The sequence below is a fragment of the Xenopus tropicalis genome, chromosome 1 (genome assembly GCF_000004195.4).
Source record: "Xenopus tropicalis strain Nigerian chromosome 1, UCB_Xtro_10.0, whole genome shotgun sequence".
NCBI classification, from domain to species: Eukaryota; Metazoa; Chordata; class Amphibia; order Anura; family Pipidae; genus Xenopus; species Xenopus tropicalis.
Genome location: NC_030677.2, coordinates 22,078,775 through 22,104,361, shown reverse-complemented (window position 1 = coordinate 22,104,361; position 25,587 = coordinate 22,078,775). Strand labels below are relative to the sequence as shown.

Genomic DNA, 25,587 nt, shown 5'->3' with positions numbered 1-25,587 from the left:
TGGCACGGGGCAGTGTAACTGCTCACCCACTAAGGCACCTTATGGCCATGGGTTCCACAGACTCCCACGTGACATCCTTTTTATGCCTTCAGTCCGCACCCTACATGGAAAAGTGACCATGGCCGCCAAATAGAGGCTGGGGGAACTTTTAGGGATTTTTATAGCCCCCAGACTTCCCAAGAGCTCCACTAACCTGTGTGGATGACACCATTTTATTATAAGAGCCATTGGCTCTCCTGTAAACTTTATAAATAGTGCTTAGTGAAATACCCCGGGGGGCCGCGTTACGCAGCAGGGCGCGGCCGAGTCAGGAACCAATGAAGGATAAGGAAACGCTGGGGATCCAGTGGGAAAGTCGAAAGGATTTTATTTGTGAGTAAAGTAAGAGTACAGTAAGGTAAGAAAGGGCAAATAATGAGAAGAAGGATATTGTGTGTAACCTTTTGTGTATCCATACATGACTATACTTCATACAAAGACCTGCAACTAAAAATCATTGCATCAGGAGCGAGAGTAAAGGGCACATTTGCCACTTAAAAACCAAGCAAAAATTCAGAACTTCAAGGACACAAAGCATTCAAAAGAACCTTGGAACAAAGAATGGAGTGTTGCTGGCCAGAACGGAATCTGAGAGCCAATAGTGCCATGCAGCTGGGACTCAATGTAGTGGTTACTAAGGAACGTCTCTAGTAGCGACACACCCTACAATGCTCTGGCTACACTACGCAGGCAATGGGCAACTGTATGCATGGGGCAGAGATACAGTCCTTGCCCTGCCATTCACCTTAAGGCATTGGTCGGATGTTGCTCTGTGACAGAGTTAAAGCAGTAAGGAAGTGCATATACAGTGGCCAACCGTAAGCATCTGCGCCGGGGGCGGTCCCCTGTCCCCCTCTTCTGCTGCGGGACACTAACACTGGGCCTCATCTACTACAGGATAGACGCTTAGCTCTAAATCTAATACACAACTTGGGGGTGGGGGAAGGCAAAATACAAGGAAAATAAAAAGAAGCTGCCATAGAGGGTTAGTAATGTGCCCACGCTCTATTGTGCCCAGAGCATTCCATACATTAAAGCACAACACATTCAGCTTAAATAATACTCGATTCCTTCATGGGTCACTTCATTATTCCATGTCACATTCACACAAAGCTACACGGCTGGCAGTGCGCAGGAAAGAAAGGGGTTAAATCTTCACTTTTATTCCTCTCTAATAAAATGTATTAAAATATCTGGCAGCGCTAAAAACCAAACCTGGCTCTTATTGCCATTTGGGTTCTCTCGCAGCCTTTGTATTTATTCCTATTCGGGTTCCTCGCAAGGAGTGAAATGGCGCGGTGGGCGAGCGTGCAAAGCGTTCTTAGGCGTCAGCCGCTTTATATACAAAGTTCACATTCGTCCTCACAAGAGGCTGCAAAGTACAGAGAGGGGGGAAGAGTGGGAATGGTGTCCGTGCAAAGGATTGTGTGCTCCCCTCACTAACAGGCAAGGCCGCGCGTGTGTGTGTGTGTGTGTGTGTGTGTAGCATTAGAATAGAGTGCAAGCACATGTGCCCACATGTATGTACAGGTTCCAGTTAGAGAAGGCAATAGAGACTCATTAGAGGAGATGAACGCGTCCGTCACATTTACACTATAGGATTTCCTTGAATGTGTGTGTGCAGTCACAGGTGATTGGTGCGGATAGTGGTCACATGACTTGTTGCAGGGTCCACGGCCCCTCACTATATAATAAAAGCTGCGGTCTCTGGCTATTGGTGGGATATCAGACACAGCCATAATGGCTTTGGATGCCATCTTGCTTTGCTATAGAAATGATCTATTTTGTGCTGCTGCTCTGGGGTGGGTGGTACAGAATGCACAGCCATAAAATCAGCTCTAATTGGGGGATAGAAACAACTATGCCCAGTAATGCCCCTTTATTGGTGGCTCAGAGCATTAACCCTAGCAATAGAGATACTACAGGTTTGTACCTTGGCACAGTCTAACAAATATAGAGGAATGAAAAAGAACTCATTTCTATCTGAGGGCAGGAGCAGTAAGGAGCCCAAAGAGGGGCAAGCTTGGCTACACAGACCCATAACACTGCAGCTAATTAAAGAGTTAAACCACAAGCTAAAAGAATTCGGTCATTTAATTGAAATCAAACGGAAAATCGTTCAGAATATTTTCCATAAAAGTTCAATGGTTGCCTCTTCTATCCCCAAAGCCTTCCAGAATTCAGTGCGGGCACCAATAGCAAGCAACATTCAGCACACAACATATTTGTTCCCTTACCAAAAATACAGAGTAGAATTCTGGAATATACCATTAAAATGATCTTTGCTTAACGGGAATTACACATTTAAGCTCCTCCCCCAGAGCTGTGCTGCAGCAATGGTGTCGGCCACTAAGGCGGGGGCAGAAGACACCAGTGCTGCACCCAACTGGGATTGGCCAGTTAGAAGCTATCATACCCTGCATAAATGCACCATAGGGCACTGAGGAATTTACCATAGGGTGCTAAGGAATTTACCATGGGGTGCATAGGGCACGGAGGAATTTACCATGGGGTGCATAGGGCACGGAGGAATTTACCATTGGGTACATATCTTGGGGCGCAGAGGGGCATCGTGGTCCTTACAAGGCAAAGCAGAGAAGTGTATTTACAAGGAAGGGTGAGAGAATATGGGGGGGACAGGTGTGGGGGTTACTGAGCAGTCACGTACAGCAATAAAACAAGAGGAGACTATAGGCTTACACTGTGCAGTTAGGTGACCCCAGATTATCAGCTGAACGCGGCGTTGGTTAGCACCTTAAATGCGAGTGAGTTTTCGCGGATTAACCATGAGAATGAAGCGCTAACTAACGAGGGGGTTCAGTGGCATTCCTTAATATAATGAGACTAGACGATACAATGGGGTACATTCTAGCGGCTATGAGCAGACCCTTAGAAACATGACAGTGCGCCTGCAGTTACGACTCACGACTCGCTCTTCTTTTTGTTCTTTTTGAGGAAGGAAGGGGTACGGAATTTCTTTTTCTTTTTGGAAGGAGATTTGCCTGGGGATTCATCGCTGCCGGCATCAACCAGAGACGCCTCCGCGGGGGCGGGGTCTGCTGGCGCAGGCTCCTCAGCCGCTGGAGTGGTGGGGGAGTCTACAGGCTGGGGTTCAGCCTCTTCCTTCTCTTCAGGGGCTGATTCTGTGGGGACCTTAGTTATGTCTCTGTCACAAGGAACACTTTGTGCATCCCCTTCCTTTCCCGAAATGGGGACGGCCAGTTCCTCGGATGGCTCGTCTGGGGTGAGGTCTGGGAGTGTTTGCTTCAGCGTTGCAGCATCACTGTCATCTTTGTAGGTTTGCTCCTGCTGCGATTCTGGGGGGCGGAAGGACATGGGTAAGTTAACAGTGTCTGTTCCCACCACATGCTCATTCTAAGGACGCACAATAGGAATAATATTATATATATATATTACACACTTGTTACACCAACAAACACATGTCCTGCTGGCTATGTGCTAAATACTAATAGTCTCCCTGGGACCATTCCCATGTGTGTGGGACAGACCATATTAATGATATATATGTAACTTTAGCCAAAAGTATGCTGGGATACTGGAAGCAGAGCTTAGAAGTGTGTAATATATTCTCACAGGATTAACCCTATAATGGGGGGGCTGTTTAAGGGAAAGGAATGGGTAGGTGGAAATTGAAGTTAAAAAGCAGTTAAACACTCAGAGACTCGTCAAAGGCAAAATAGACTCAAATCATAAATGATATTAAATATTAGAACACTGTAAGATGCCATTTGATTGTTAGCAATGGACTAACTCAAATGATTTGCCTCTTCGCCTGTAACGGGAAAATCCCACCGACATAGGAATGAAATAAAAGGTTGTTGTGTGAGAAATGATCTGCTGTCAGAGCAGAGACTGGAATCACCATTTAAATGATGGGGAAGGATTCTGGGCATTTTATTGCCTGCCCCTGGACCTACTGATCCCCAGAGTGACCAAACAGCTGGGGCGGATAAGGAAAGGAGAAGGAGGAGATCAGAGTTGATACGAAGAGAAGGGGAAATGGAAGGGTAGAACAGCTAATAAAACAGTAAAGTAAGCCTACAATAAAACACAGGATCCCTAACTGGTGGGAGGGGGGCAGCCTTGCTTTGGGTGAGGCAATGGGGCAGATCCCAGCAGTCTTTCTCCTCATGAATCAACCCATTTCCCAGATGCCAGTAAAGCGCCAACAGACCAACCCACTTATTCCAGCAGAGAGCAGTGCCAATCCCTCCAAATGTGTTGCACTAACTGGAGCAGGTAGGCACATTATTCCTATGGGGTATAAGGATGGGGCCACACAAAGCCAATTACCCCGGTAGAGAAAAGCGCACCCTTACTTCCTGTAGCTCCACTGACGCAGCACGAGTCTGCACGGAGCCACATGGAGCAGATATCGGAGTAAAAACGCACGCTTTCACGTGTCCGCTCCCATGTCTGCTGTGCCGACCGTGTCTGGAGCTACAGGAAGGAGCGCGTGCCAGCGGATCTGCTGGGTAAAAGCCACAGGTGCAGGAACGTGGATGATCTGCTCTGTGTGCCCCTGGCATTAGTGCTTAAGGCCCAGCAGCAGCACTAAGCACTAACACCCTTGCATATCATTAATCACTGATGCAAATTACACGTATAATAACTATGCTGGAGTGAATTATATAAAATAAATAAATATGCAACAGTATGTGCTGAACCACTGCTACAATCGCTGATAAATCAGTCCCTGGAAATAAAATACTTATTGGCAGTAGCAGCCTGACTTTGCATTAGATATGTTGTTGTAATGGCCCACTGCCTGCCCATTGGCTCCATGCACTTCTGTGTGTGACATCATTTGGAAGCAATCCGGCCCACACACTGGTCGTATATCCACTGATTTGCCCACAACATGAAACAGTTGGACAGTGCTGTCCCTATAGGCATGGGGAGAGACAAGCATGGCATCTGACCCTCGGTTATATCCAAATAAAGGGCTCCGCTCTATGTTGGAGTTTTATAAATAGAGCACAGTAATAAAATAGTATTTAATTCAGATTTCAGGCCTGTTGGGGCCTGAATGCAGCCATCATGGCTAATGATATGACATGGAATCCAGAATGCACGCGACCTGGGGTTTTCCAGCTAAGGGATCTTTCTGTAATTTGGATCTCCATACCTTATGTCTACTAAAAAAAATTAAACTTAATTAAACCCAAAAGAATTGTTTTGCCTTCAATAAGGGTTAATTATACAAGGTACTGTTTCATTATTAGAGAAAAAGGAAATCATTTTTAAAAATTTGAAATTATTTGATTAAAATGGAGTCTACGGGAGACGGGCTTTCCCATAATTCTGAGCTTTCAGGATATACAAGTTTCCGGATGATGGATCCCATACCTGTATATCCTAAGCCAGTGATCCCCAACCAGTGGCTCGGGGGCAACATGTTGCTCACCAGTCCCTTGGATGTTGCTCCCAGTGGCCTCAAAGCAGGTGCTTATTTTTGAATTCCTGGCTTTTGGGCAAGTTTTGGTTGCATAAAAAACAGGTGTAGTGCCAAATATAGCCTCATATAGGCTTCCAGTCCACAGGGGGCTGCCTAATTGCCACTCACAGCTCCTATTTTTAACCCCAGGAACATTTTCCATGCTTGTGTTGCTCTCTAACTCTTTTTACATTTGAATGTGGCTCTTGGGTAAAAAAAGGTTGGGGGTCTCTGTGCCTGTTCCTATACACAGTAATGCAGTGGGTATGCTATTAGCCCAGTATTAAGCTTTCCCCTCACCTCGTCTGCTTATATCTACATACTGCAGGGATTTTATTGGCAAGCAGCATGCCATCATGTGACTGTGGCATGTTAACAATGGCAAAGGTTTCCATTTTGGCACCTACCATACCAAAGTATATGTTACTGGGCTGAATTAAGCCTTTGCCAAATCTGGGCCCTGTGGACAGGTTCAATTTAGCATCTAATAAGTGGCACCCACCTAGGAAAGAAAGCCTCTCTCCTTATCATTAGTAAAACTCAAATAAAGATGCGATAGAATGAAGCAAAGCACACAAGGATTGAGGGATAAAAAATAAAAATAGAAGAAGCGGAAGAGTGTTTTTCGGAGAATGAAATGATACTTACTATGGTAACAGGTACTCTTTAGCATATCCGTCTCCTGTTTGCAAGGCAGCCACAAGAAGAAAAAAAGCACAAGTGGAAAAAAAAATCGAATGCATTTATTGAAGTTGTTGGGTTAAATGTCAGCTGAATGGCTGCTCACACTGGTGGGATGCTAATGGTGAGGAGACATGGCGAGCTGCACGGCAGTCTCTCACAGACACATGAGTCTCAGTATGAGGGAGGGAGGGAGGGAGTAGAGAGACACAACACAGCTAACAGCACAGCTGAGCCAGAAAGAGAATGCATCATGTACTGTAGGGGCGCTCGGCCAGGATTCATGACCTAAATATCATTACATAGTGATGTATATAGAGAACAGGGGAGGATTTACCCCCGGGGGCCCCACAATTGAGCATGAGGAACTATTCTCAGTATTGGGGACAGAAGGTGCTTGGGTTTTAGTACATTCCATATACAGTTTCTGCACATGAAAGTTGTGCTCTTATTGAAAATCAATATATATTTTGTTTTTTATAAAGATAAGATTTTTTTTTAACAAATTTTTTCACCACTCCCAATCCTGTTATATGGATTTACAAACAATGATCCCCTGTGAGAGCAACAGGAGAGAGCCCCATCAAGGTTGGACACACAGTTGATTTCTATGGTTATAGGAATGCCACAGGTTGTGTCTTCCAGGGTGTTTGTGTTTATAGTGGTACATGTGGCCAACACCGCTGCTCAATTGATGCCGTATTACACACCAAGGTCGATAAAGTAACACTTCCAAGTGTTCCAGTCTCTATAAATGAACTCAAAAACAATGTCATGTTAATTGTGGACCCCTACAGTAGCCATCTTGCCTGTGACTTTTGGCTTCTGATGAATGGAACAAGAATATAGTGCTCCTTTGCGGCACAATGGCTTAAACCAGTACAGGTCTCTAATACAGAACTAGAAACATTCATTGTGTTTTGCTCCCAGATATTCATTTGATTAAGCCATAAATTCACCCAACAGAAGCTTACCATTTACTTATAGGATTTATTCCTTTGTACAAATGTTCTTTGTCATTATCCATACCTACCAACCCCAGCAGCATGCCTGACTGTGTGCAATATCTAGTGGCACTCATACAGTTAAACACCAACGTACCTTCTGGTTTGATGGGTGTGCTTGGGGGTGTGCGAATGTGCTCGACTGGCGCTTCCTTCTCATCTGCAGGCTCTTCTAATTGTTCTGCACAATTTAACACGAAAGAGGACAATCAGTTAAAACATGCAATCATAGAGGCATTTGTGATGCAAGTGTAAAAAGTGAGTCCCCAAAACAATTGCAAAGCCAATGGAAACACAATTATAAAAACACAATGAATCATTTAAGAAAGCCTAACAATCAACAACCAACTTCAAAAAAGGTATTTATCTGTAACGATATATGCCGTCTTTAGACCAGAAGCCACCTGAGGTATTTTTGTGCAGCAGTCGGACTTTACACCAGAAGCTGTGTGTGAGAATAGCAGCACAACACCACATGAGCAGAAAGACAAATTTCCAGAGAACCTTCTACAGTGATCACAGATGTAAAGGAAGAGACAGAGCTGATTAGGGAAGGATGGTGGGACCCTTGATTGCCGAGGTCTCTCACTGGTTGGATTGTACCTGTCGTGCTAGGTATGAAGTCAGAGCTGAAGTTAAGGGCACGGATGACGGCTGTATGGAATTCCTTATGGGGTGAAAGGCCATTCTCTTCTGCAATTAAGACCCCTGTAACAGGCAACTCAGAATGATGGTGTTCTGGCGCAGCCCTAGGTTCCTCACCATTCACTTCTGCTAGAGATGTGTGTATCTGCTCATTGCGCTCTGCTTCACTTTGGGAGCTTACAGGTTCTCCATTAGGCCCATGAGTGGACAATACAACTCCTTCCAGGGACGATGGCGACACAGCAGTCTCTCCACAATCTAGGTGGGATAGATGTTGGCACAGTTGTACACAGAAGCAGATAAGCAAAATTGGCACCATGTCATTTGTGCAGGAGGGAGACTGTGCTGATCTATCAATAACATGTCTGTAACATACTGGAAATTTACCCTTTAAATAATCCAATACCAAACTTCAAGAGAGAACATTGATTTAACAAGAAGAGCAGGGCAGCGGGAAACCTGCACAATCTTAGAGGTTCTGTTTCATACTCTGTCGTATTGCACTTTAGAAGGGGAATAATAGCTGTGTGCCAATGGGAGAGTCCAAATATGGGGGTGAATGCTTACATAACAAATAGGATTATGGTTTTAACTACAGCAGTGATAAGACCATAACTTATTCATCTAAGGGTTTAGTGCTCCTTTGCTAAAGAGTTAAAAAAAACAACCCCTTTTTAATATGTTTAAGGATCGGGCTAAAGATAAGTGTAATGGAGTTCGACTGAATGATGCTGGACAGGGTATAGTGTAATGTTTCCGAGTAGCTAAATGACTAATCTGGCCCCTCTCTGCTTTGGTCTGGAACCGAGAGTTGCCACTTTTAAACACCAATCTAATGTTTATCATTTATAATCTCTTGGGGCTGACCTATACAAAAAATGCTCATCTACAAACAACACGATTAGTTGGCCATTGCTTGCCAATGTCCCATCAATGCAGTACAATAGGCAATAAATTCTCTGCAGATATCATTGGGTCACTCTAAGCCAGGGGTCCCCAGCCTTTCTTACTTGTGAGCCACAGTAAAAGTATTGGGAAGCAACACAAGCATAAAAAAAAAATTATAATGGGTTGCCTTATAAGGGCCGTGATTGGCCGTATTTGGTAGTACATCTTGTTTTTATTAAACCAAAATTTGCCTCCAAGCCAAGAATTAAAAAACGACCACCTGCTATGAGCAACATCAATGGGGTTGGTGAGTAACATGTTGCCCCTGAGCCACTGGTTGGGGAGCACTGCTGTAGGCAATGGAAATTAAATGCTAAGATCTATTGACATAAAGGGAACAAACCTTCAGCACCCTTTTGTTTCCGTTCAATTTCCTTGTGATACTCTTCCAGTTCTCGGTCTGAGAATTTGTTGAATGGGTTTGGGCCAGTGGAGGTGACTATCACTTTGGGTTGATATTCCTTCTCAATGATAGCTTTGGATGCAGTCACCAGCTCTCCCTGTTTTAAAAAAAGAAAAATTAACAGCTATTTTGTAACCTTTCCATGCAGCACTCACAAAGGCACTTAGCCAATACTAGAACCATGTTTGATTTGAAAGTAGCTTTCATTCTTACATAGTGGCCAATGCTCACACAAATACTTTCCCTTTACAGCCATTCAGAGGCAATGACACACTTCCCATCAGTTTTATTTCTCCATTATGAAAAATTCTAGTTTGGTAAAATACTGAAAAATGAGACTGTAACCTGCATGGATCAGCCCACTGGCCAATCAAAAGCCTAGGCCTCACATGTAACGCATATGCTTATTAGATTTCTCCTGCATGTGTCTCTAAGGCAAAGGGGGCAACCTTAATGGGCTGATTTGTGTGCATGTACAGAAGTGGTGTAACTGGTTAATGCTTCCCTCTTGAGCATGTAAAGATCCCAGTGCACATACTGATCCAAAAAAAAAACAAAAAACAAGGGATAAAGGTTACGCATAATAGCACACAATGCTGGAAAATGTATAGAACCCATATAGGACGGCACAAACCTACAGACAGACATTGGAACTGGCCAGAAAGTAAATGAGGCTGATGCACACTTCATTAAGGGGGGGACCATGGTGGTATGCTGAGTATTTCTATCTGTTCCTTCGAGATGAAGAGGCTTGTCAGAGAGAAGGCAACCAGTTTAGTAGGTACAACCAGTACTCCAAAAATCAGTTGTATTTTATTTTTTTTTCAGTTCAAACCCTGTGTAAAAGGCCCAATATTTGGCACACATTCAACTAATGCTTAATTAAAGAAATAGTTTAGAAATGTTGTTTTGGGCTTCTGTGCCAGCCCAAGGCCCCCACAGCCCTTTAGCAGGGAAGGTCTGTGCCCCCAAAGATACCCCAGTAGCCCCCCCATCTTCTTTTCTGCTGATTCCCTGCCCATACTCTGTGCTGCTGTCACTTACCTGAGCTTAGGGGCCCACTCACTATATACTGTGTATATACAATATAAATGTAACAGTATAAGGCTAGTTAATAATTCAATCAGGTTCACATTACATGGCAGCAGTGAAGAAACAAACGCAATTAGCATCAGAATTTAATAATCCGCCCTGTAGCATCAGTTTATATGACAGACCAACTGTTTTCTGCTTGATAATTTGCGACTACCCCTAAGCTCAGCTTCTCAACAGCTGCCCAGAGTGCACTGAGCATGTGCGGTGTCACTGACACTTGTAACAGAATCCAAGATGGGGAGCTCCTGTGACAACTGTAAAGACCTATATCATTACTACTATAGAGATGCTGAAATTTTAAGCTAGTTAAGTCAAGTTTAGTATATAATATAGCACTTCTAGCCATATTCATCTTTAGGGTTTAATTCTCCTTTTAGGGAACTCTCACCCTTGCACTTGCACAACAAAACCTGCAAATCCTTCTAGAAAAACCTGTAGCTTTAAATGAAATGAGCTAATAAGAAGCATACAGAGCGCTGCACTTCCCAGTGCCGAGTGAAAGATGTGCAATTAGAGACAGATGGGAGCTGTTATGCAAATGGCACAGTGTAAGAGAGAAAGTTCCTCTGTTCTATCACTGTCAGTAGGGTTCAGCACACGTCTGATCACTTCAGCTAGGGAAAGGCTGTTATTTACAGACAGCAAACCTAGGGAACCTTACAATGCCATTTCCACTTTTCCCCACTGGCTGCAGTGGGAACCTCCTGACACTGCTGGTTCAGACTCTGAGAACTGTCTGTACTAATACTGTAGGGCAGTACTGTCCAACTGGCAGCCCACAAGCCGCATCCTGCCTGCAACCTCCACTGTGTGGCTGCTGTGACTGCATACCTTTGTGTAAGCTTTAAATGGCCCCCTGCATTGTTCTCACCTCAGGCTCAGACGGTCAGTCCCTGCATTGTTCCCCTGTTCACACCTCAGACTGTAGGAGCAGTGCTGGCACCGTGTCACTGTATGTACTGCAGTACAAACTTTGTGGTGTGGTCATGACTAGTTACTTGTGTAGTCATGATAGGGTTCCCTGTCTCCTTGCCTACCCAGCCTGTGTATGCCATACTCTGTCTGCCCTATGCTGCCTGTGTGTGCCATACTCTGCCTGCCCTATGCTGCCTGTGTGCGCCATACTCTGCCTGCCCTATGCTGCCTGTGGGAAATGAACCTGGCAGGGGGTGTGTTCTGGGAGTTTGTAAGCATATGATTTAATAAACTTATTTCACATATGAAAGTGGGCACCAACCATTTGGGTTTTTGCTGTGCTACCACCATTAAGGTGGGTATGGTCTTAAAAGTACTTGTGATAACATGGTGGTTTAAAAAAAGAGTGGTCAAAACTGGTTCTATTATCAGCCCTCTGCCATGTAGGCCAGAAAAATTCAGGCCTTTGGTACCACAGGGCCTACTGAAGGCAATGTGAGGAGGCAGGACTAGCCCTGAGCACTTCTTCACTGGCTGAAAGAGAAAATGCCCCATGAGCCATCAGCATAAGGTGCAGATTTATTAACAGGGAGGAAATATTCTTAATCTTTATCATTCCCCCTGGCCCACCAAAACAAAAATCTTTAATAAAAACCTTTTCCTGCATTTACTACTCCCTGCCAGGTGGAATTTCCCACAGATGACCATTATAAGAAACTTAAGCCGGTAGGAAAATAAACCGTCACCAAATGAATAGTGACAATTTAGGTAACAAATTACAACAAATTACAATACAGATATAGGACCTGTTATCCAGAATGCGCAGAACCTGGGGTTTTCCAGATAATTGGTCTGATCTGTAATTTGGGTCACCATACCTCAAGGCTAATAAAAAATGATTTCAACAATAAATAAGCCCAAAAGGACTGTTTTCCCTCAAATAAGGATTAATTATATCTTAGCAAAAAAGGAAATCACTTTTAAAAATGTAAATTATTTTGTTATAATGGAGTCTATGGGAGATATATAGCTTTTTTTTTTATCACCAAAAAAATGTAGACCTGTTTTCAGATGGCTAAAAACAAAATACAGGTATGGGATCAGTTATTTGGAAACTATATCAGTTATTGAGTATGGGATCAGTTACTTGGGGGGGGGGGGGAAATATATATATCTGCTTTGTAACCCAGAATCCCTACTGTGCTCTTTCAGCATTGCCATAGAAACCAGAGAGTGTGTAGGCGGAACGGAGAAGAAAAGCAGGGAAAGTGCTGGGGACCAGCTCCTCTTTTTTTGTAACTGGATACGGGTGGGTCCTGCTGAAGAGACCATTACCTAATACAGAGAGAATGCTTGCCAAGGAGCTGCAGCCTCTATATCTCCCTCTTACACTTACTAAATATATATACATTCATCTGACTGTTGAGGATCTGAAGATACCTTGGCCATAATGCTGGCCATGCAGGGGCAGATTTTAGCCTTCTTCTGATGAACATTCTGATACTGGTCGTATGTTTAAATGCAACAATCTGTAATTTACATTCAGACTGAAATTGTAGATAAAGCCCTTAAAATACAAATTGCAGGATGTTCTGAACATGAAATACCACCAATTGTACGAAAGTGACTTCCATTGTAGGTCTCCCAAGGATATCGTCCTATACACAATACATGAGCAGATCAGTAGCCATCTGATTGACTAAACAGATCATCACTATACAGAAATTATTGGGAGGATAATTCGGAGCCCACAGAGTCCAAAAATCAGGCACACACTGCTCCTACAGACAGACACACACACTGCTCCTACAGACAGATACACACACACTGTTCCTATAGACAGATACACACTGCTCCTACAGACAGACAGACACACACACACTGCTCCTACAGACAGACACACACACTGCTCCTACAGACAGATACACACACACTGTTCCTACAGACAGATACACACTGCTCCTACAGGCAGACACACACACACTGTTCCTATAGACAGACACACACACTGCTCCTACAGACAGATACACACACACTGATCCTATAGACAGATACACACTGCTCCTACAGACAGACAGACACACACACACTGCTCCTACAGACAGATACACACACACTGATCCTATAGACAGATACACACTGCTCCTACAGACAGACAGACACACACACACTGCTCCTACAGACAGACACACACACACTGATCCTATAGACAGATACACACTGCTCCTACAGACAGACAGACACACACACACTGCTCCTACAGACAGATACACACACACTGATCCTATAGACAGATACACACTGCTCCTACAGACAGACAGACACACACACACTGCTCCTACAGACAGACACACACACTGCTCCTACAGACAGATACACACACACTGTTCCTACAGACAGATACACACTGCTCCTACAGGCAGACACACACACACTGTTCCTATAGACAGACACACACACACTGTTCCTACAGACAGATACACACTGTTCCTACAGACAGATACACACTTCTCCTACAGACAGGCAGACACACACACACTGTTCCTATAGACAGATACACACTGCTCCTACAGACAGACACACACACACACACTGTTCCTATAGACAGATATACACTGCTCCTACAGACAGACACACACACACACATTGTTCCTATAGACAGATATACACTGCTCCTACAGACAGACAGACACACACACACTGTTCCTATAGACAGATATACACTGCTCCTACAGACAGACAGACAGACACACACACTGTTCCTATAGACAGATATACACTGCTCCTACAGACAGACACACACACACACATTGTTCCTATAGACAGATATACACTGCTCCTACAGACAGACAGACACACACACACTGTTCCTATAGACAGATATACACTGCTCCTACAGACAGACAGACAGACACACACACTGTTCCTATAGACAGATATACACTGCTCCTACAGACAGACAGACAGACACACACACTGTTCCTATAGACAGATATACACTGCTCCTACAGACAGACAGACACACGCACTGTTCCTATAGACAGATACACACTGCTCCTACAGGCAGACACACAGTTCCTATAGACAGATGCACAGAAATTACCTTAGCAAATATTTTTGGAAGAAGGGAAAAATGATTTACATTCAACAGCATTCCAATGCTCATTAGGGATTGGACAGGTGATGCCGTGCTCAAGAATATAAAACACACTAAAGCCATGAATATCTTGGAAAATAGCCTTGTAAACAGTGCTTAGTGATGTCATCCGTTATAATCGGTACAATTTGTGTCACATGACTCACTGAAATGTGTTTATTATTTATAAAAAAAAAAAAAAAACTGTGCCCCCTGTTGTAAAATATGAGGATATTAAAAGTCTTTTCAGGCTTCCGTGACATGTATAAATATAGCTTTGGCTTAACAATAGGAGACATGTTATACTCTAATATCCTGTAAATTATATCCTTATAAATGGGTTTGTGATGACATCGGTGCTTAGTGATGTAATTTCTGTCACATGACTCACTGAATATAGATATCAGAAGTCCCCTTAGAGTTCCAGGACCTGTAAAAAAAACAGCACTCTGCCTTTGGCCTCGTGGAAGTCCTAGGTGACTAACAATATTGTTATGTATTACAATAGAGGGTACTTTATATATTAGATTAGATGAACTAGGGCAAAATATATTCATATTCTGAAGACAAATGAGACAAATATACTATCCATGTAACACTCCGGGATGCAGATTTGTTTTTAAAGTACAAAATTCCTTGAAATACTATTGTAACTACTACTCTAAAAGAGACTAAAAAGATCACAATATACAAATATAAATGTGCATGTTGAAACACAAGAGACCTGCTGGAATATATTTCATGCTGAGCAGATGATACACTAAAGGGATCACAGCGAGCATAGCAACAACACCGCACTGCTGGAATAATGCTGTATAAGCCACAACAGGAAACACATTAAACTGATTGCTTAAAGCAGCGGTGACACACACCCTACCACCCAGAAATAGCCAGTAAGGGTGGAAACACACGGAGCTACTTAGTAGCAACTACTAAACACCAGAAAATACCCTGCCATAGACAATACTGACAATTGCCTCTGCTAAAACACACGTAGAGATAATTATCAGTAAATGATCAGCATTGTCTATTTTTGTAGTAGTGACAAGTAGCTGCTACTAGTAACTCCGTGTGTCTTCACCCTAATGGTTTAGGTAACTTAAAAATACCATTTTCAGACCCTTCTCATTCCATGCTGAATGTGATCCAGTCTTACATGGAGTTTTGTCAGTAGCAAAGCATCACAGGATAGCAGAGCTGATTGGGTATCTAAGCCACAGATCTCCGGAAGTAGAGTGCATGCCAGCGCTGCTTTTGTGCTACCAAGAAACAGTAATGACAGGGCTGTATGTACCTTTCTAACTGAGAGGGTTTTAGCGGGACTAAAGGTCTGCTCTGTAAGATCGAGCCCTTCAATAGTTTCCGAACAGTCTGAAAGAGGCGCATCCTGTAACAGTAAATTGAGTAAACAGTGCAAACCGACCTGACATTGTTATGGAGCTGGCTAATAACATGCAGACATGTGGCCATGACAGACATGGTTAGGCATGCATACAACACAGCAGCAACAATGAGGAGTACATGGAACTGCTTGTGTATCAAACATAGACACTCGCTCCCTTGCATGGATGGTTGTAGTTGGAGGGGTAGGCAGCATGTCAGAATGGAAATGAGCAGCTAATGTATAGTATTGGACTATAATAGAATTATATGCAGGCCTCTTACTGGCTCAATATACATTAGAGCAAACAACACCAGTAAATAATATACATTAAGAAACATACATGTATATAATAAAGACAAAGTACAGGAAGTATGTTTAATATTTATGGATACTCATTTTTACTAGTCCAAGGTACACAAGTGTTTCAGTCTAGGGCTACGGAACAGTTCCACCACTGACCAATTTAATGGTTATCCCTTTTACTGGGCAACATTACATTAACATAATAAAATAAACATTAAACCGCCCTAGCAGCTGCCATTTTAGATTGGTCACAGTAGCTTCCGAGCTGCAGCTCTAGCAGCTGGTAGCTCAGATCACACATTCTGATGGGAAGGGGAGTGAATTCTTATGGAAAGGGGAGCAGAAGGAAGAGAGGAAAGATCTGTGCAGACTTTGCCCAGGAATGACAGATTTTTCTGAGAGTAAGTCTGATATCAAAGAACATGTTTACAAAAGAGGAGACAAGAAATCCTGTGTTTCTTTTGGTAGAGGACTCAGTGCAGCATTTCTGCGAGTGCTTATGGCTGTATTTACATAGACCTTTCTGATAAAGCTTTATATAAAATTGTTAGATACTGTATAACAGGCATTTGCTCTTTTTATCACATAACACATACATTTCCAGTTCACTTCAATACTGAACAAAAATTATGGAGATTAGAGATGATGAAAAGGTGTGATCCCAACTAGACAGGTATCATTAGTCTGTCAATCAAAATCATTAGAAATAAATGGTAAATTTACACAGCTAATAAATGTTACATCTTCTGCACTATACAAAGCTTTATGACAGAGGAACAACAAAATTTAAACCCGCTCCCTCTTCATGGCCTGCAGTTTGAGTAAGAAATAGCACAGTCAGGCTGAGATCACCCGGAATAGCAAATGACTGCAGGCATGGAAAGGGTTTTTAAGACTCTGTTCTCCGTGCAGTACCACGTATGTATGTGTGTGTGTATATATTATATATATTAAAATGAAAACCTTGAAGTATGCATTCATAGTTTTAAATAAAGCAGGAATTCACACATGTCCAGATGGGACTGCACCTTTGGAAGCCAAGGCAACAAACATTTCAAGTTCCCATTGTTAACTACATACATCTGGTAGGTTTCTAGCCAGATAGAAAAGCCCTGCATTTATATAAATAACTTTGCATTTAGTGTGGGGGTACATTTAGAATGTTATTACGCCCAGAAGCTTACCTAGCCTGCGGGTCATAGAGAAGCATTGTCATGCAGGGCATTCAGAGATGAAGCAGGAAGCATCTGTAACTAACATGCGTGTACCACACACTAAAGCCTCTGTCTGCCAATTGTTAGTACCTGGGCATATCTGCACAGGCACGGAAGCTGCCTTAATAACTTACCTTATACACAGCTAATCTCTGTCAATTAAAGAAGAAGGTTAGTAAAAAAGAAAAAAAAAAAAAAAGCAGCATGGACATAAATGAAATGAAGGCACTACCCACTGACCTGTACAACACTCCTGTCCACCACAACTCCACACAAAACTTGTGACTGAGGCCCAGCCGTTTTAATGTCTTGCAAGTTCTGTTCCCTTATCTATGGTGTAAGGAGGAAAATCAGTGTATACGATTATTTCATTGGTTTGTTTGTATTCCATCATGTCACAGTCTGGTGCAAAATGAAAAGTGACATTAAGTTGCTGTTTAGTGTCCATGGCTGTGGTCTGTACTAGAATAACAAAGGTATGCATTAGAAAAGTTACCCTTCCATTTGGTGAGATGGATAATCCAGGTCGCACCAGGAACTCCCAACCTTATTAAATTTGATTGTAAATCCCCTATTTTCATCGATTTATTTGTACAGGAAGACCATTTTATTTACTAATAGCTTCCAGGCCTTCCCTGTGGGGGGTGTTGTGCCCAGCCAAAGCAAAGCTATTGTTTTCTTGGCATAGAAGAGTAATAGCCTGAACCACAGACTAGAGTATCTCTGCAGGATGATGTCTAGCAAACCCCCTTTTGACCATGGTACCAATAATGCCAAATGGTTTGCCAGTGTTCTCTGATTAACAATGTACATGCCAAATCACATACTGTTACCCACAATTCAAACATTTTGTAGGAATTACCTACGAGGTAGTACAACATGTGGGCCCTAGCTTATAGGCGACTTAGTGAGTCCTGTTTCAGCTCATCAGAATGGTGCCATGACTGGTATAACCTGTATGATCAGAGCTCAGCAAGTTATAAACTTCTGTCCGAATTCTTGGGACAGTCCCCTGACTAAATAGGACAATGAAGTCAGTGATACAGTGCCCTGCTTAAACACTGTTACTAACACTTTATACCACATTCATTGCGAGAGATTAGTTATATACATTTATACATATGATTTTTAGAATGTGTTTCTATATATACTATTATATGTATTAATCTTACCAACTGTGGCAGTGACAGAGGTGGAGCCACAACAGTGGGGGATGGGGCTGGGTTAGGCTGATGGCCAATATAGCTGCAATTTGAGAAGGATTGCTTCTACTATCTTAGATATTCCCACAAGGACAGAACTCTCTATTATGAAAGCAAGTGTATTGTGATCAATGTAAAAGGAGGTTCTAAACACAGTGAACCCAGTTATGTCTAAAGACATATAAATTCTGTATAGTGATGCACACATAATGGCACTGTAAAAAAGGTCTGTCACACGTGGTACCTGTGGGGTTGCTACATGTAGATATGCTCTTTTATGAAGGTCATGCAAACTAGTAACTGGCACAAAGGAAGCCAAGCTACGTGAGCCACAACCATTGCAGCTATAGAAGAACTTTAAGAGGGGCATGGCAACATCCCTTTAAAACAAATTATACTCCCACTGTGTTCTCAAACTTCCAAAGTAATAAAAGGCACAAAGTTTGACAAGGAGCAGTAACCCATAGCAACCAATCAGCAGGTAGCATTTACTAGTAACATTTTTAAAAGCAAACATCTTACTGGTTGCTATGACTTACTGCTCCTGGGCAAACTTGGTGCCATATATTACATTTGGGGGTAAGACTGCGCAATATAAATTTCTTGCTATCTACGTGTGTCCAAGGCTGTCTGATCCTTAGATTCCTTGCAAAAACCTCACTTATTGTGTATGGCACAACTAGGCATTATAACTGCAACTCAAAACATTACTGTCCTGACAAGGGCCACTTATCAAGCTAAAAGAAGCCCTGCACCCAAAATCATACTGTTAGCTAACAGACAATCATATCTTGAACTACTCCCAGCTCCTCCCAATGGTAGTTGACCCATAAGGTATCTTTGGTAAACATTACTTAGGAATAGGGTACAGTGTGTTTTGATCTTGCGTCTAAGTATGCTACAATGTACAATGTAATGAGACCCATGTTTTTCAATACAAGAACAGAAAATTAAAAGCAGAACAGTACCTTGTTCCTCATCTCTTGGACTTCCTTGGGGTCTGTGTTCAATGGAACAAACATGTTTGGGACCGCAGAGGTGGCAGATTTCATTCCATCCTCTTTAGTCCACTGCAACCAAGAACAGTCATAGGGTTACATTAAATTTTCAGGACAGGAACTCCAAATATGCAATGTACAATCATGCATTTCACATAGGAAAATGAACCAATGAATATTCTGCAACTGAGTATTTCTGCAAATCTGCAGAACATTACTATGCTACTGTAACTGTAGGAGTAATAACTGGTAAAAACAAGGTTAAAAGATATAGTGATGGCTCCATTATTACTAAGAATAGACAGCAGGCTTAATATATCAATATACAATACAAGCCGTTGTACATGGACAATACGGAGAAGAACGGAACGCTTCTGAATAAATGAACATAACAAAAAGAGGTCTGAAAATAGACTGGGAATTCTGTACTGGAATGATCCAACTGGCACAAATATAACAGGGTTGGAATAAACAGATATCATTGATTCAGTCCTCCTAGGAAAACACCAAAGCATTTATGAAAGAGCAGCTGTATGCAATATTAACACACACACACTGGGGTTCAGCTAAGCCTTTTGCACCTATGGGGGCTGCAGGCAAAGCCCTCTTGGCCACAAAAGGGTATAGCCAGTGATTACTTGCAGTGAGTGGGCATCACCAAAGTTTTTCATAGAAACATAATTAAAGAAGCTACAAAAAAAGACAGCAATGGGCATTGGCTTTTCACAGGAATACAGCCAGATTAGAGCAACTGAAAAGAAATTTGAGCAGAGTCAAATTTACAGCCGTAGCTTTAAATTAAAAATGGAAATGCAGGTTTAAAATAGGAGGGGGGGGGGGGGTCAGAAAAAAAAAAATCAAAGGGCAGAGTAAGCAGTTTGCAGCAAGAGGGATGTTTTACTCCATGAGTGGAATCATCTCCCAGCAGCAGTTGCTTGCAAGCTTTCTGTAGTGGCACTGAGCATTGAAACAAATGGGGAGACCAGAAGCAATGATCCATTCATTCCCTCCTTTGTTATGGGAGCTTCCCAAGGTGATGTACATGTACGGAGTCAGAATCAGCACAAGGGAAATGAGGGCCAGAGGCAGGGAGAGAGGGAACCAATGCAAAATGGATTATGGAGCCATGGTTATACTCACTTACGTCTTCAATAATAATACTGTGCCCTAATTTTTGTGTTTGTGTAAAAAGACAAACAATAAACAATTCTGGGAACTTTCAGACACAGATTGCTTCCAGGCCATGTCGGCTCCAGCAACTCCATTAATTTATTACCTGACCGAGCATATTTGCCCAAATCCTGAAAGTGCAGATCTGGTGCATCCCTACAATACCGACATATATTATTGTACAAATAATATTGTACAGAAGGAAGCTTGGGGGTGAAAGGTAAGAAATATGGGCAAATATCAGTTGAGACACTTGTACATAAATGAAGGAGTTACTGGCCGGGCAGGCCCTTCTGAGTGCCCCAGACACAGATAAGCTGGCAGCGTTTATCGGCCTTTATCGGAGTTAACCGATGATCATCCACAATGCCACACTAATACCATCCTGCATTGCTTGGAAGAATAGATGCTTTTATATGTGTCTCTGCAGGGGAGCTTTACTGCAGTGGATGTTCCACAATGTCACCCGTGACACCTTATGCAGGCTTATTGTGCTTGGCTGAATCAAAAGAATCCCAGGGGACCCCAGGGGGCATCCTACCATTCCAGCCTTTTCTTACCCTTTAACAAAGGTGATTTTTCTATCCTACCATACTGATCTCTTCAAATACAGCTAAAAAGACATTGCTGCTATCACATATACCCATGGAATTATGCCTTAATGATATGTTCTGATCTAAATATTTTCAAACTTCATTTACAAAACATTCTGAGGGTGAACATTCTTATCTAAGGTGTCCACTAAAAGTTGTTACAGTTACATTCACTGTATACTGTAGCACTGAATATCCTCCTATTCGTTCTGTACCCTACCCACCCACTTAGATTGTAAGCTCTAAAGGGCAGGGCCTCCTCCCTCGTCTCTAACACTTAATCTTTAAAGGGGTAGTTCACCTTTAGGTTAACTTTTAATATGTTATAGAATAGCCTATTCTTAGCAACGTTTCAATTGGTCTTATTTATTTTTTATTATTTACCTTCCTCTTCTGACTCTTTTCAGATTTCAAATGGAAGCAAATGATTCCTGCAGCCAAAAAATATTGTTCTGTGATTCGGTCATTTTATTGTTATTTTACCTTTTATTACTTATCCCTCTATTTAGGTCCTTCTCTATTCATATTCATGTCTCCTATTCAGACCACTACCTGGTTGCTAAGTTAAATTGTACCCTGGCAACCAGATAACTACTGAAATTTCAAACTGGACAGCTGCTGCACAAGACTCTAATTAATTAATTAAAAAAAATCCCAATCGCATAGAGACCAATAAAGACCAATCGCAAACTGTTTTAGAATAGCATTTTTCCATCAATCTAATAGTTAATTTAAAGGTGAACAACCTGTTTTATGTAACTGTACTTTGTATATATTATTGTAATGACCTGTTTGTTCTATGCATTACTGTTTCTGCTGTACAGGGCTGTATATAAGTAGTATATTGGCGTTATATAAGTAGTATAATGGCTGTATATAAGTATTATACATACGGTACATAGATTTAAATCAATTTTAAATCAATAGAGAAGATCAAACAAAACACTGTCAGTTCTCTCACTATAAAAGCATTAGCCCCTAATGTGATATTAGCACCACTGTTCTTTTACCTTTTCAATGTTTAAAATATGATGTACATTTCCTTAACCTTTAAGGCAATACTTAAGCCACAGCACTCATTATATCATTCCAGTTTGGTAATTTGTTCGTTTTTCTAATTATCAGATTTTGGCAAGTGTAATTTATTTACAACAAGCAATGTGTTGAAACTTACCTGAAAAAAGTGAAATACAATGACGACATCAGTATGCTTGTAGATACAACTGATAAGTGGAATGGGGAGGGTCAAAGGGGACGGCCAAGTTAATAGAGAAAACAATTCAAAGGAACGCAATTCTGACGAGCTTCTGTGTCAACAAATTACACTGCCTGCTTCTATAAATATTTTAGGGGCATAAAGTATTTTGTAACTGGGTTATCTGAGCAAATGAGGACAAAGGTGAAGAGATAAAGGGTATATTAAAGCTTATCTGTGTCTACTGCATAATTATCTAGATAAATGGCAACTACTAGAACAGATAAAGATTCATTTACTTAAATAATGCAGAATTTGAATTGCTTTATGTGTAAAGTAACTATCAATGGTGAAAAAGAACTACATTTTCCCTTACTGTTTAATTGCTATTTAGAAGGCTCTTTCAGGACATTTTGGCCTTTTATACCCTAGCGACAAAAGTCAAAGAAGTACAAGAGAGGCCAATTAATGACACCAAGAGAATGGTGCTTGAATAAAAAAAGGTACAAGCCTAATGAAAGCATTAAAGTGATTACAATAAAAAAACAGAGTAAAAAAAAAGCAGCTTCAAACCTATAGGTTATTAAACTGCCAAAAAGTGTGTTAAAGAATATTATAGAAATTCTAAAGCAGTCTGTAATACATGCCATAAATATTCTAGGGCACATGCATGTGGTGCAGATTTTATACCAGTAGGAAAAATAGTAGAAAAAAAAGTGGCGTTTTTATAGCATCCTATAAAGCAGATATTTTGCAAGAAGTCAAACCCAGGTCCTGCAACCTTTTATGGGCCCAGTGTTATAAAATGTAGCTCTTACTAAAACAACAGATAGCTCAAAGCACAGTCTTTACACTATAAACTGCACGCGAGACAGCCATATTGTCTAACAAGTTACAGATGCTGCACCACAAGCACCTGTCTAGTGCAAGGGGCATATACAATGGTGTTTAACATGGGGGCAACCTATAAGAGCCAAGACAGAAGAAGCAACTAGTTGTTGCAATTTTTAAAACCCCACACACAGTCACGTGCAAAATGTACCGTGCAGGGACTAGTCTCCACAACTTTTGTGGTGGGCGATTAGTCACCGTCACTGGATTTTAATAACCGCAGCTACTAACTGCCCTGTCTGTCTTTCCCCTAAGGGCTCTGGCACACGGGGAGATTAGTCGCCCGCGACTAATGTAAAGGTCCCACCGGCGAAAATGTAAATCGCTCACCGGGCGACTAATCTCCCCGCGTGCCAGAGCCCTAAGGCTTGTATGGGTTGTGCATTCTGTCTTTTGTTTCAATCAAAAATAAACAAACAGTGATATTATCTGTAAACCGGACACAGACTATAGAAGAAGGGGGGGCGGTTTATACAGAACTGATAATTTGACTGCATGGGCATAGGCTGATGCCCCACATGGCTGGAGAAAAATTAGGGATGCACTGGACCCACTATTTTGGGATTCGTCTGAACCTCGAATCCTTCATGAAAGATTTGGCCAAATACCAAATCCTAATTTGCATGTGCAAATTAAGACGGGCAAGTGTTAAAATGAACCACGCATGCAGCAAAAAATTTCAAACATCCGTCACAGTGTCACATGACTTTTAAGGATTCAGTTCAGCCAGAGGCACGGATTCGGCCGAATCTGAATCCTGCTGAAAAAGGCCAAATCCTGGGATTCGGTGCATCCCTAGGAAGAACGCATGCTGAGAACCAGCCTCCTTTTTCTGCACTCAGAACCATCGTGTTGTGCGGATATTGGTAAAGAAATGCGAGCTTTCCCAATTCTAAGTGGATATCCGCCATGTGTGCCTGCACCCGGGCCAACACAATGGTTCCGAGTGCAGGCAAAGTATTGCCTCTTTAAAGAGATTCCTCACTTTCGAATACCCGCCATAACTAGTACTGCACATACACACAGCTCCATCTGTATGCTGCTAACGGAGAAATTCTTTAACCACTCCTCCATCCTCACCTTTACACAAGAAACAAACACAAAAGCAGTATCTATCGGTTAGTGCCAGCTGAGAGCCTGAGCTGCACTTTAGTCATGCCACACCCAAATTGTACTGTTGTCATTTATGGCCATCTACTGGCATGCAACAATTCATGCATAAGGAAACTGACTTTTAAAGCTTAAAGGCTTTGGGAAGAAGGATTGTATACATAGCAAGGAAAAGTAATTAGCATTAGCAAAGCAAACTGCTTAAGAGGTTATGTGCTAACATACATATTATTACTATTACTACAATTAGAGAGCAGAGGGGCCTGCAGTATATTCTAGACATCTTTTAAAGATGGTTTACATGAGCAAATGATTAGTATTTTAAGCATGGAAAGAGTTGTAACTAGCCTTAGGCTTAAGCAGTTTCAAGCTAAATAGAAGAATTTTTTTCTACAGATTCTCTAGTGTAGAAAGAATAAGCAGAAGCCATTTAAGGGTTAGCAAAAGCCAAGATTACAGAGAGAGATTTTATAACTTTCCCAAAGCCTCCAAGTGCCAGTCACCTCCAGTTGCTCTATATCAACTATGAACAGTAAGGTAGGCACAGACCAAGCAGTTGGTTATACAGCTTGGCACGCAGACACCGGACGAGAGAGACTGCAGCAAGGGTTTCACGTGATCGTGTGTAATGTTCGTCCACACCTTAGTCTTCGACTTTGGGCTGCCACCGTTCTGCCCATCTTCTGACGTATCATCTGCTCTACCAGAGTTCAGCCACTTTGTCTTCTCACGCTGCTGTTTCTGAAAACTGTGTCTGAGTGGGGAACAAGTGCCTGAGCCACCATCATTTCCTAGGGAGTATCCCGTAACACTAGCAGGTATTTCAACATCACTGTACTTTTTGGCCTTCTCTCGCAAGGCTGGACATCGGTAGGGATAGCCAGTTCTGTAACCCTATGGAAAGAATGGAATGGAAAGGTGTAAACATTTCTTATATACAGAGTAGGCTAGTGACTGTTTATTGCTGCTGCTAAACTGCAGAAAGGGGTTCAAGAAAAGTGATGTAGCTAAGCCTTGTTCATATACCTAGCCAAAGCAAAAGAGACGGAGCATTTTAATATAGAAATTAATTCCTTCTGGAGAAGTACCAATGTACCAAATATTTGACCAATGAATTGTAACATTTCTTGATCGTTTTTTTTTTTTTTGTTACACCAATATGTATGTTTGCATTCAAAATTTAATCACAGAAGTTTAATACTG

General features: G+C 42.0%; 1 protein-coding gene across 18 annotated transcripts in view; it reads right to left on the bottom strand.

Moving 5' to 3' along the window:
• Positions 1-342: 342 nt before the first annotated feature.
• add1 (adducin 1) overlaps positions 343-25,587 on the bottom strand; it is a 48,847-nt gene continuing 23,602 nt past the window's right edge. The window contains exons 10-19 of one of the 18 annotated variants that reach the window (XM_018091992.2): positions 24,934-25,278; positions 19,396-19,497; positions 17,466-17,555; positions 17,360-17,377; positions 15,619-15,711; positions 9,119-9,275; positions 7,786-8,085; positions 7,280-7,363; positions 6,146-6,179; positions 343-3,356 (exon numbers count right to left, since the gene is read on the bottom strand). In XM_018091992.2, coding sequence (XP_017947481.1) covers position 3,356; positions 6,146-6,179; positions 7,280-7,363; positions 7,786-8,085; positions 9,119-9,275; positions 15,619-15,711; positions 17,360-17,377; positions 17,466-17,555; positions 19,396-19,497; positions 24,934-25,278 — 1,224 coding nt within the window. In that variant the 3' untranslated portion in view covers positions 343-3,355. Of the gene's footprint in view, positions 3,357-6,144; positions 6,180-7,279; positions 7,364-7,785; positions 8,086-9,118; positions 9,276-15,618; positions 15,712-17,359; positions 17,378-17,465; positions 17,556-19,395; positions 19,498-24,933; positions 25,279-25,587 lie in introns of those variants that run through there. The other 17 variants (XM_018091995.2, XM_018091979.2, XM_018091986.2 and 14 more) reach the window with 17 other exon arrangements.